This window comes from Gossypium raimondii, chromosome 7, assembly GCF_025698545.1.
Source record: "Gossypium raimondii isolate GPD5lz chromosome 7, ASM2569854v1, whole genome shotgun sequence".
Taxonomy (NCBI): Eukaryota; Viridiplantae; Streptophyta; class Magnoliopsida; order Malvales; family Malvaceae; genus Gossypium; species Gossypium raimondii.
In genome coordinates this window covers 41529417-41541485 of record NC_068571.1, presented here as the reverse complement: position 1 = coordinate 41541485, position 12069 = coordinate 41529417, and the positions used below count along the sequence as shown (strand labels likewise).

Below are 12069 nucleotides of genomic sequence, written 5' to 3'. Positions count from 1 at the left end.
ATATGTTACTTTTATAGCTTATCGATGATATTGTATATCAACTTCAGTATCTAGTGAAGATCTCGAACTCAATAATTGTAATGCCTCAATCCGATGAACCAAATCTGAATCTAGGGTGTTACTGCTCAAGTTTATATGTAACTCACTCAATTATACAATTTTGCATTTGATTACAACTGTTTAATTATAAATTCCTCTAAAGAATACATAAGTGAATAATACGAGAATTCAATTGGTATACACAGAGAGTTTATTTACAACTACGATTGAATGGTGATAGTAACTTATATGTAAAAGAGTTTTAATGGTAATCCTATGTTCTTTAAGTAGTTATTATTGCTGGTTCATGAAGCATGTCTGAGTCTGAAACTTCAAACTATAGTGGGTGAATATCAAGTGAGTCTCTACCTGACTCTTATGTGTGGAATGTTCAAGTAAATATATATATATATATATATATATAACATATGATGAAATCTATGATAATTGATAAGTATAAGTATAATAAAGATGAGATATGTGTTGTGATGATATGTATAATGTTCTGATGAAAAGAATGTTAATTGGTAAGCATGTAGGTAAAGTTTGATATACGAAAAGTATGAATCAATCAAGAATGCAAACAAATCTGGGTAAGTGAATGTTGAGTAATGTCCCTTTGCTATGCCTCCGGTAGGGCAGTTAGATTGCTAACTAGATTGGCAGATCACAATATGAAATTAAGCGTAAGATCAGGAGGTTGAGACTCATGGCATCGTATGATATGAAAATGCTCATGGTGTAGCCTCTAGTAAGATGAAGACTGGACTGGTATATCACGATATATGAATGAGTGTAAATCCATATGGCTGAGACCCATAGCAAGATATGTCTATATGAATGTTTCATGGTGTAGCCTTCGATAATATAAATCGAGCTAGCAGATCATGATACATGAAATTTATGTATAAGCCCATGAAAGAGAAAACCATGACACCTTTTTTGAAAGTTTGTCGGGACAATAAACACGTGATTATGTATGATGCATTGATTGCGTATTCTGTTTGGCTCTTTGTGACGTACTCTGCTAAGTCTGTATGGTAGAATATGAATATCTGCTCTTATGGTAAGTTCTTGGTATTGTTGAGTATTTTATGATAGATTTTTCTTTGATAAGGTTATGATATGTCCTAGATTAATTTGGTTGATTTAGATTTGTATTATAATCGAATAAGATTTAAAGGAAGTTCTTAAAAAGAAATATGTCTATGTATGTTCAAAAAGGGGTATTCGCCATGGTAATTTGTTGGTTCTGAATATAGGCTTATATATATAGTCATGAAACACATAATAAAATGTCCATTTGAGGTTGTCTGCGTTATATAGTACATAAATTTGAGTATTCGATATCCGCCATATCTGAATAGTATTAGGTTTTACTTTGAAATCTTATGGAATCTGAGCTATTTGGTATCTTGAGTAGGTTTGTGATCGTAATAAAGATGTGGCTAATAATTCTGAATGATCTAAATATTTCATTATCAATATAAACATGTATTGAGTTTTAACTAGAAAGTGATTTGATTTGGTAAACTGATGGTATCCAACTCATCGTGGGAATTCATTCGCTAATGAACAATATAAGTGATCTGTTTTGAAATAAGTGTATGTGTGGAAAAATAGTCTGTATGAGTGGGCTCTGAAGGCATATTATTTGGAAAGGTACTTTTGTAGTTTCCAGAGAAAGAGAAAAATTATGGAATGTTCTAGAAGAATTATAAGTTAATCAGGTAGATAAGAGAAAACTAGTATATTAAGAGTATCGTAGTTGGCGCATTTAAGTGTAAGTTTGAAATTGTGAAAGTATACGCTGAAACAGAAGTAAGATGTTATGAATGGTAGCTAGTGCACAAATGTTCTTCTAATATTATAAAAGCATATACCAGGGTAACTCTGTGTTAACTCTCACTAAGTTCTTTTGAACTTAGTGTTATGTTTATGTTTATTTTTCAGGTAGTATGGTATGAGTTTGCGCCAAGAGGGACGACGCCAGGTCTATGCCAAGGAGGCGAAAAATTGGGTTATTATACATACAATGGAAAAGTGGCGTATTGTAGGACTTTACCTTAAGAGTCAGTTTTTAGTAAATATTTGTATTATAATGAATTGTAATTGGTCTGATGTAATATTTTATTTCTAAAATACTTTCTGTTGTTTCTTTGATATTAAGTTTGTAAATGAAATAATAATGAAAAATGTTTTAAGTATAGAATGTCTGTTAATTGTTTTGAAACTTTGTTATATATTGTTTGTGTCACACCCGAAATCCAAACTTGATGAATTGGGTCGAATTGAGATTACAAAGACTATCTCTTATGAAGAATACACGAAAGCTCAAGTAGACCAACAAGCAGGAGAGCTTTCTCAAACTCATAAACCCTCTATTGAAGAATTAATGCCACCACCTGAAGCCATGTCTCAATCACCCAATCTAATTTTTGGTAGTAATGGGGTAGATAATTTTGATGAACCGACCATTAATTGATGTTCCTAAAGCAGGAGAACAATAGTACAAGAATCCTAATATTGATGTTGAGGCCTCATGTGGTGTTGAGAAGAGAATAGCTAAAGTTGATGATCTTCTTGCTCATCCACCCATCCCAAAGTAAGAACTAATATTGACTTGAAATTTATGCATATAAATAGATTGTAATTTATTAAATTTTATAAAAGAAAGGTTTTACAATAATAATATCAATTTTGTTTTTATTTTTATCTTTAGGATTTTTTTTAAATAATAAAAAAATTAATTAATTACAAAAATAGATTGGAGGATAAATTATTTACAAAAATGGGTTGTTCGTTACAGTGCCCGTCGGTGCTGCCTGACACTTCGGCGACACCATTTCCATTTTCCAGCCAATCATTAGCTAATCATTAGTGTTTAAAAAAAAGTAACTTTTTGGTGCCGCCACTATGTTAGCCGACACCGCTATGTATTTTTTAAAATACTCGTGAAAATACAGGCGTACCGATGGAAAAAGAAAACAAAATTTTTTAATGGTGCTGCCAGACTGTTAGGCAGCAACAATGACTTTTTTTTAAAAAAAAATTCCTATGTCAGAAAAAAAAAACATTGAAAGAGAAAAAAAGTTGAAAAAATAATGGGAGGGCGCGTGATCGATCAATCACGTCGGCGGAAGGGTGTCAACTTGGTGCCGCTTGGCTGTCAGGTAAAATAATTAATGTGCAGGTAAAAAATTGTTATTTTTTTCACGGGTATATTTATAAAGTTTCGCGACATTTTTATTTAATTGTCATATTTAACTAATGTGGTAATTTAATATGGATATGGTGAGTACCTCCTCGAAATGAGCGTATACAAAAAAAATAGTTATTCATCTTAGATACTAAATCTGTAAAATAAAAATAAAATTAGATTTTACTTTAAAAATATTAGATGTTGCTGAAAAAATATAATTACATACAAATAATTACAAGCTAACCTTATAAACTCGAACTTAGTTTTTGAAGTCTAAAACACAAGTCTTTATTCTTTTCTTTTCTGTTTTCTCCCTTCTTAGTAAATACAAATTTTTTTCTTCTCTTCAACAGAAAGCAAAAACTTCAACTCAAACAAAAGACTTAAATAGAAACACAAAACATCAATAGAAGCAAATTTTTGGTTGGGGTCAGGTATATATACTAGGTGGTGTCGCTGGACAACTTCACGGGACCATCAGTGTCACCTAACAAGTCGGCAACACCACTAATAAATTATCTTTTTTCATTTCACTTTTTTTTCTTGACAACCTTTTTATTAAAATATATTATTGTTGTCTGATAGATTGACGGCATCAATTAGAAAAATAATTTTTTTTCCACTGTGTATACCCATATTTTTACGGGTATTTTAAAAAATACGTATGGGTGCTATTAACACAAAAGCAATACCAAAAGAAATTCTTTTTTAAACACCAATGATTAGCTAGAAAAGAAGAATGATGTCATCGATGTGTCAGACAATATATATATTAATAACAAACTATCCATTTTAATAAATAATTAATTCCCGTAATTAATTAAAATTTATATTATTTATATGAAAAAGAAACTCTTCTCTTCAAGATTCCCAAAGCAACATATATTTTTGTGCATCACAAAATTCATTCTGTTTCCATTATCGATTTCCTTCATGTCCCCTGTTTTGATGACAGTGATTTTATTGTGAGAATGACAACTGAACCTCTAACGTATCCACCGGGAAAGATAATACTTGACTTTTATTTTTCTTCTGGAAATTAATCCTATCCATCATTGCTACCAACCTCACTGCACAAATTTCACCTTCCATTTCTTTCATTCGAGATGTCCAACTTCATTACTCATGGAGATGATAATTGAAATATTGGCTTGAATAGGCTATTTTAAAATTTTGAGTCAACACCTCATTTACGAATAATTTCTCATCATTCATTTATTTAATGTACATTAAGTAATATTCGATCAAAGTCTAAAATACTTTTTAATGTCTAAATATTTAATATTATAATTTTCTATTTTTAATTTAAATTTAATATTTTACTTTAAATAAACTTAATTTTTACGTGATATTTTCATTGGCCAAAATATGTTATGGGTTGTTTTTATTGGCCAAAGTTGCCAAACGGAGCTTTTTTAACCACAGTTAAAAATTAAATAGAAAATAGAGAAAATTAATACTTTAAATACCAAATTGGAAAAAAAAGTTTAGTTGCTAAAATGAGAAAATATGTATACTTTAGAGGCCAAATCGTGAATTAAGTTTTTTTAACAATAGTGAAATGAATAGGTAACAAAATATAACTTTAAGTACCAATATGAACCAAAACAAAATTTATAGACCAAAGTGAGAAAACTGATATACTTTAAGAATCAAATGATACTAAACCTTTAAGAAATGGCATGAAAATTATTTTTCTTTTACATCTCAACTTTCAACCAAATATTTCAACTATAAAAAGTTCTTAAAATATAATTTTATTAAACATTACTTCACATTTTAAAACAATAAAGGTTAACTTTATCAAAATTTTACCCTTTTTCTCAAAAAATTGGTCTTACTATTTTTTGATACCGTTCAAGTCTATTTTAAAATTTATGTCCAAATTATTTCTCTTAATAATATTATTTCTAAAGTTCAAAATTACATCGCTTAACAAAAGTTTTATTTATCTCTGCACACGATACTTATCATTTTATTTAATTTTTTAATAATATAAAATTAAAATAATTTATTTAATAATAAATGGATTAATTTGATTGTATGTATATGATAGGAGGACCGCCAGATACATTGACCCAAAGAAATATAATAATTACTGTTGCCAGTTTCAGTTGCCGGGCACACACTGTCTCTTTGAGATTACGGATTCAAAGCTTTCCGCTCCTTGGATTCTTTATCTCTCTAGTTTATCAACAGAATTCAACTTCTCTCTCTATTTTCCCGAGAAAATTCAGCCTTTTTCTCTAATTTACCAAGACTAACGAGTTTACTTCTTTTCTCTATTTCTCTCTTATTCTTTGCAAGAAGATCCCCTTTCTTTACCAGGAATACCTTCTTGCCAAGGGATCCACTCTATATTCTTCATTCTAAGAAAACCCAGATTTCTTTCTATTATTCTTTTGAAGAAAGCTTTTTTTTTTTTTTTAAATCCATGGCATCAAGCTAATAATCCCCCCCCCCCTGAATTCAATCAAAACCTACCTTTTGTTCGTTGATATTCTTTATTGAAAAGCTTCTTCTTCTTCAAAAATAAAAATCAATGGCTTCAAGGGAAGTATCTACTATGATAAAACAAGGCTTTATTTCGGACCCAACACTGTCTTTATCTTCCTCTCCATCAAGAACAACTTCTACAACCACCACCTCAAAACTCTATTCTCCTTCCTCTTCTCCTCCTCCTCCTCCTCAAACTGAGTCAACTCGCCCTATTCCCAATCAAACCCTCTTTGAAATGATGTCGGAGGAACACCTCCGTGACTCCAAAGCCATTGAAGAGTCTCGCAAAAAGACGCAAACCCGAATTGCTAAATTCCTCGATGAACTCAAAACCCGTAGCTCCAACGACTGGGGGCTTAGATCAGGTGATGTAAGGCTCACCGTAGTCTCTAGGGATGGGCATAGAGTGTCAATGGATGTGCACAAAAGAGTTTTATCTGAGAAAAGTAGGTTCTTTGCTGAGAAGTTGAGTCAAAGGAAAGAGAAAGGAGTTTCTCACACTGTGGAAATCAGTGAATGTGATGACGTGGAGGTTTATGTGGAAACTGTGGTTTTGATGTACTCTGATGATTTGAAGAAGAGGTTGATTGGTGAAAATGTTAACAAGGTCTTGGCTTTGCTTCAGGTATATTTCTTTCTAATTTTGCTTTCACCTTCATGATTTGTTTGGATTGTTAGAAAGTTCAGATAATTAGAGATTGTTTGGTTTTGTGCTTCAGTGTTCAATGACTTAAAGGAATCATATCCGTGAATCTCTCTGCAAATGTAAATTTCTTGTGCTTTTCCCTGCCTGCTTAGGTAGATGAGTTACTTTAACCAAGTAAAGATAAATTGCAGTGAGGTATATCATGGTTGACAGTGGAAAACTTTTATATTGATGAGCTTGAAATGGATGTCTGTTTTTTGGCATATCTTCTTGTATCTGCTGTAGTGAAGCATTTGTAATATTAGTGCTTGTTGTAGGTTTCTGCGGCCATTATGTTTGATGCTGGAATTAGTTCGTGCTTGGAATATCTGGAAGCTGTCCCGTGGTCCGAGGATGAAGAGGAGAAAGTCCTATCTCTTCTCTGCCAACTTGAGCTTCATGGCTCGATGACTGAAGTTCTTCAGAGAGTATTATCCGAACCGTCTACTTCTGTGAGAACAGATGACATCTTCTTGAAGCTACTTAGTGGTGTTCTTCAAGCAAAAGATGATAAAGCGCGTCGAGAAATGAAAACTCTTATTTCACGGTTACTCAGAGAAGATTCGTTTGATTATAACAGCCGGCTTGATGTCTCCAAAGATACCCTTTATCATCTTTGTCATAGATGTCTTTGTTCTCTCGTGCTTTGCTTATCTGAAGCTATGTGCATGGACAGCAGCAGGCAAGAACGAGGAGTTTTAATGGCTGAAATAGCTCGAGAAGCTAACAATTTGCAGTGGCTAGTTGATATTCTAATCGATAAAAGGATGGCAAATGACTTCGTGAAATTGTGGGCAGATCAAAAGGAACTTGCAGAACTCCATTCCAGGATTCCCACCATGTACCGACATGAAATCAGCAGGATCACTGCTCAACTATGCATCGCAATTGGTAGAGGAAACATCTTGGTGCCCAAAGACAGCCGATTCTCTCTGCTGTCAACATGGTTGGACGCTCTTTACGAAGATTTTAGATGGATGAGAAGGGCTTCTAGATCTGTAGATAAAAAACTAATTGAAGAAGGACTCAGTCAGACAATTCTTACGCTTTCGTTGCGGCAACAACAGGTTATTCTGCTCAACTGGTTCCATCGGTTTCTGAATAAAGGGGATGACTATCCCAATATCCAGAGAGCATTTGAAGTTTGGTGGAGAAGAGCCTTCATTAGACAGTACGCTGACGTGCCTGATAGTTCCAACATGCAAATAACCATCTGCAATTATCCAACCTGAAAGTTATGTCATTGCCATACAAGAGTTATAGTCGAATGTATACATATATGGATGACATTCTTTTGTTGTTTTTTCTCAGCTTATATCCATATTATTTTCCCTCACCTGATTTTTTTTTTTTTTTTTGCTTCTTACTGAAACTTCTTATCTTCAATTGCTGTCCAGGTGACTGGTAATGGAAATTAAAAGATTGATTCATAAAAAATTTTGAAGATGCCAAATAGGCTTAGACTTAGACCCCACTCTTTCAAAGTTATACTAATTGCCAAAGAATACAAATTTCATGAAAATATTATCACAACAACAAGACCAAAATCTTGCAATTTCAACACTAATTTCGGAATAGATCATATTGATTTGGCCAACAGGGTTTGTGAGCGTTTCTCATAGCGGAAACCATCTTTCATGGAGTCATCCGCTGACCAAATAAATATGCCATGAAGTTTCCCCTGATGCTTCAGCCTGCGACATGCCATAAAGAACCCACTTTCCGGAGACAACCCTCCGCTTCCATCGGTGCCAAAGCTCAATAGGACCTTACCACCTCTGTAGTTAGAGCTCTGTTCGTCGAAGTATTTCAGGAATTGAGAAATATTTGTACCCTTTTCATAGGCGTAGAACTGAAAGTTAACGTAGTCTATGAGATGCCCGTACTTCCTCCACAAGGCCAAGTAATGGGGTTGCACGGAATCATCATTATAAGGTGCTATTGATGCAAATGAGACCACCCCATTTTGTTTTAGGAAGAAAAGAAGTCGCCCAATGCACTCAGCGAATGTGTCAGCATCTGCATGGAAGTGTTCATAGTCGATATCTATGCCATCCAAATGATACTGTCTTGATATATCTGTTATGGAATGAATGGCATTTCTAACCCAGGAATTGATTGTTTTAGGGCTGAAGTATACTTTCTCATTGTTTGCTATTGTATCGCCTCCTAGACTCATAGCTACCTTCACATTCCGATGATGTGTTTTGAGGGAGGATACATGAGAAGGGTTGAGGTTTTGTGTATCCCAGTAAACCCTGAAATCACCATTGGTGGGGGAAGGAGGGGAAGAAGAAGAGGTGGTGTAATCAATAGCAAAGGAAAGGATGAAGTGAAAATCTACGTCTTCATTGATGGGTACATCTAAAAAGGTAACACCTTTGTCCTCAGCTCCTATGTATTCTCTGAAGAGTTTCGAGTTAGCTGCTACTACAGGGTGTGAGGAAAATAGAGCAATGAAGATGATCTCAAGAATGAGAGAAACAACAAGCATGCATGAATCCATGGCGGTAATTGTTAAGTTCCAGCAGGAGATATTTATAAGGTGACAATAATTACTGTCATAGATTATTTATTATTATCTAGAAACAAGATATTTGTGCTTTTGTAATTGTAGCCGTCTAGTTTTATAAGTAAGCATGATATCCGGCAGATTTACAAGGGATTTGTCTGATGCCTCCATTTTCATCATTACATCCTGTTGGCCCTGGCTCTCATTGATCACAAGGGAGAAGACAATTTTAGCGGCAAAGACTGCCTTTTTTAGGGGATGATAATACGACAGATACCGGTTTAGTCAAACAACATATATGTTGATGTAGGTTGAGGACCCGTTGAACTTTCTCAACTTTCAATGAAAACAATGACACTATAATATCCTTTTTGTACTCTGATAATTTCTTACAGGTGGGTGAATCTTATACAGGCGTTGTAAATTCTAAAACAAATTTTATTTGCATTTAGATAAAAAAAAAAAGTTAACAGATCAAAAGAACATCATTCTTTGATTTTATTATTCAACCTCATTCAGTACCGTCTTGAATCCGAGTATTAAAAAAAAAAAAGGGTTAGTGTCATAGTTAGCACTTGAACTTTCAGTCCGTGTGCAATGTGATACCTATACAAGGGGCCATCACCTGCCGATCAGGAAAAGGGAGAGGCTGAGCGTAGGGCCACTAGTTCGAACGGCCAGCCCCACCCCAACCATGACACTGACTGCACTGCAAGGGAACGCCTAACCGGCCAGACTCATTCAGGCAAAATGCCAACAGTTCAGAGTGTCGAGGAGAAGTGGCGCCGACAATGGCACCGTCGGGCATGATGGCTGCGACGACGACTATCCGGAGGCCGGCGGATGGTCGACGATGGTGGTTCTTCAACATTAGAGTAGTGGAAAAATTAGAGTCCTATTGAAATTGACTAAGTAATTTAATTTCAAATTAATTTTTTCAAATATAATATTTTTTAATTAATTTAATATTAAATTTAATTTAATATTTATCTAGATAATAATATATTAATTTAATATTAATTTAATTTCTATCTAAATAGAATTTTATTAATTTTAATCCTAGTTGAACTCTTTTTGAATCTAGGTTATTACTCTCATACACTTGAAAAAAAAATTCTCATAAGAAATTATTCGAGAAAATTTCTAGAGATATTTTTTATATTTATAACTTGACCCTAGAAATTTATAGAAATTATGAAATTGTCTCACTAGTAATTTTGTTAAAAAAATTTCTGATTCGAAATGAGCCTACACTCAACATATGTAACCTCCCCACCCGACCTAGATGTCATGACCAGATCCTGGAGGTTACATTGGCCAAATAGATGGCCAAGCTAACTCATTAGATTTCAAACGTGTTTTTAAAATTATTTGCTTGTCTTTTCTAGAAAAGTAAAATCGAGCAACTTTCTTAATTTTATAAAAACTTATTAGTTTCAAAAGTGGACTAAATTTAGTGTTTAATTTGCAAAGTTTAATTATTTTGAAAAACTAAGTTGATTTCTATTTTATTTACTTTTTAAAACTCTTTTTTTATATTGCAGTGGAAAAAGTGATATTTGATAGATTTTTAATTAAAAACAAGATGCTTACATAATTAGATCAATTTCCAAATTTGGATAGTTTAAAACTTTAAATAACATGGATGTCAAAATAAATCCAAATTAAAGTCTCATGCCACAGTCCAAATAAAACATTACAGTCCCAAATAAAAAAAAAGTACAAATATTAAGTTTAAAAATAATATGTTTATTAAAATTTGTCCAAGATACTCCTTCGATTGCCGAATCCAAAATCTTAACCTCATTGGTTATCTGTAAAAACAGTAAACTAAGGAGTGAGTTAATAAGCTCAGTATGAGTGGTAACTCAAAATATCAGAATCAATAAATAAATATAGCACTAAAGACAACTAATATTCAGAATTTTATAATAATATAGAATTGTAGATCTTAATGTATAAATGCATGTTCATATATGGCAATGCAATATTTTCAGAATTCAGAAAGGTTTCTACCCAACATCTGCTACACACCATAGTAAAAGTTCCCCAGAACTTATCCATCCGTACACACCACATTATGGACAAGCCACTAGTAATTGCAGATAACTTGCCAAAAATATTTGGACAAGTCACTAGGTTTGTAAATAAACCACTAGAAATATGTGGTTAAACCACCAGAATTGCAGACATACTGCCATAATTTCCTTCTTTCATATTTGTCCCAACCCTAATGCAATGCAATATGACATAAAAGTGACAGTAGCAGAATTAGTATAGTGAGCATGTTTGAACATGCAATGAGATTTAACAGTGAGCATGATTTTTCATGTAATTAGAATAATAGAAACAGTGGACATGTATTAGCATGTTATTAGAATGTCGGTAACAATAGGCATACTTTAACATTACAGAACATGTGAAACAATATAGAATGTATTAAATAGTACACATAACCAAACATAGTAGAAAACACATATTCACTTTCGGTCGATTTCAATTGGAATCACATAACATTCAACCAACACCTCATTACCTCAATTAAGGGATACTTACATTCTATTATCCTTACAAAATCATATTGGCACATTCAACCATCATTAAGGAAACAAAATCACGTTAGGTTATCTTTTGAATCATAAGACCATTCGGTCAACACATGAAAATTAACATACTCATCACTTATATGGTACATTCAAGGTTAGGCACACACCTTATTCCGCATGACCAACCAACACCAGATCCAAACCGATGCACTCCTTCACTATAAATCTAATGAGATCTCATCCAGATATTTTTATCGATCTACCGATCTGAAATGATAGTACACCAACAGATCAAATCCAATCAAATCTTGCCTAGATCTGAATCTTTAAACAATGATACGCATAAAATTAGCACCAAGATTCGACCTTAGCACATATTATTGAATTTTATTTTCAGATCTGAAAAGGGCATTTACGCTTTCACTGGATTTCAGATATGAGATGACCAAACTCCTTCTGTTCAGATCTGAACTACTCCTCCTTCCAAATTGATACCTTAATAGAAAACACACAAAAACATTTTGTAAGTTTCGACCATCGTCGGATCCGAAAAAACATTAAACCTTATTATTAGGTCTAAAGATGA

General features: G+C 33.3%; 2 protein-coding genes across 2 annotated transcripts; one reads left to right on the top strand and one right to left on the bottom strand.

Moving 5' to 3' along the window:
• The first annotated feature begins 5352 nt into the window (after positions 1 to 5352).
• LOC105790871 (BTB/POZ domain-containing protein At5g60050) lies at positions 5353 to 7761 on the top strand. The gene is made up of 2 exons (XM_012618665.2): positions 5353 to 6365; positions 6704 to 7761. The coding sequence occupies exons 1-2, from the start codon at positions 5784 to 5786 to the stop codon at positions 7655 to 7657; spliced, it is 1536 nt and encodes a 511-aa protein (XP_012474119.1). The 5' UTR covers positions 5353 to 5783; the 3' UTR covers positions 7658 to 7761.
• Positions 7762 to 7855: 94 nt separating this feature from the next.
• On the bottom strand, positions 7856 to 8931 carry LOC105790875 (chitinase 2). The gene has a single exon (XM_012618669.2). The coding sequence runs from the start codon at positions 8929 to 8931 to the stop codon at positions 8005 to 8007; it is 927 nt and encodes a 308-aa protein (XP_012474123.1). The 3' UTR covers positions 7856 to 8004.
• Between the last annotated feature and the right edge of the window lie 3138 nt (positions 8932 to 12069).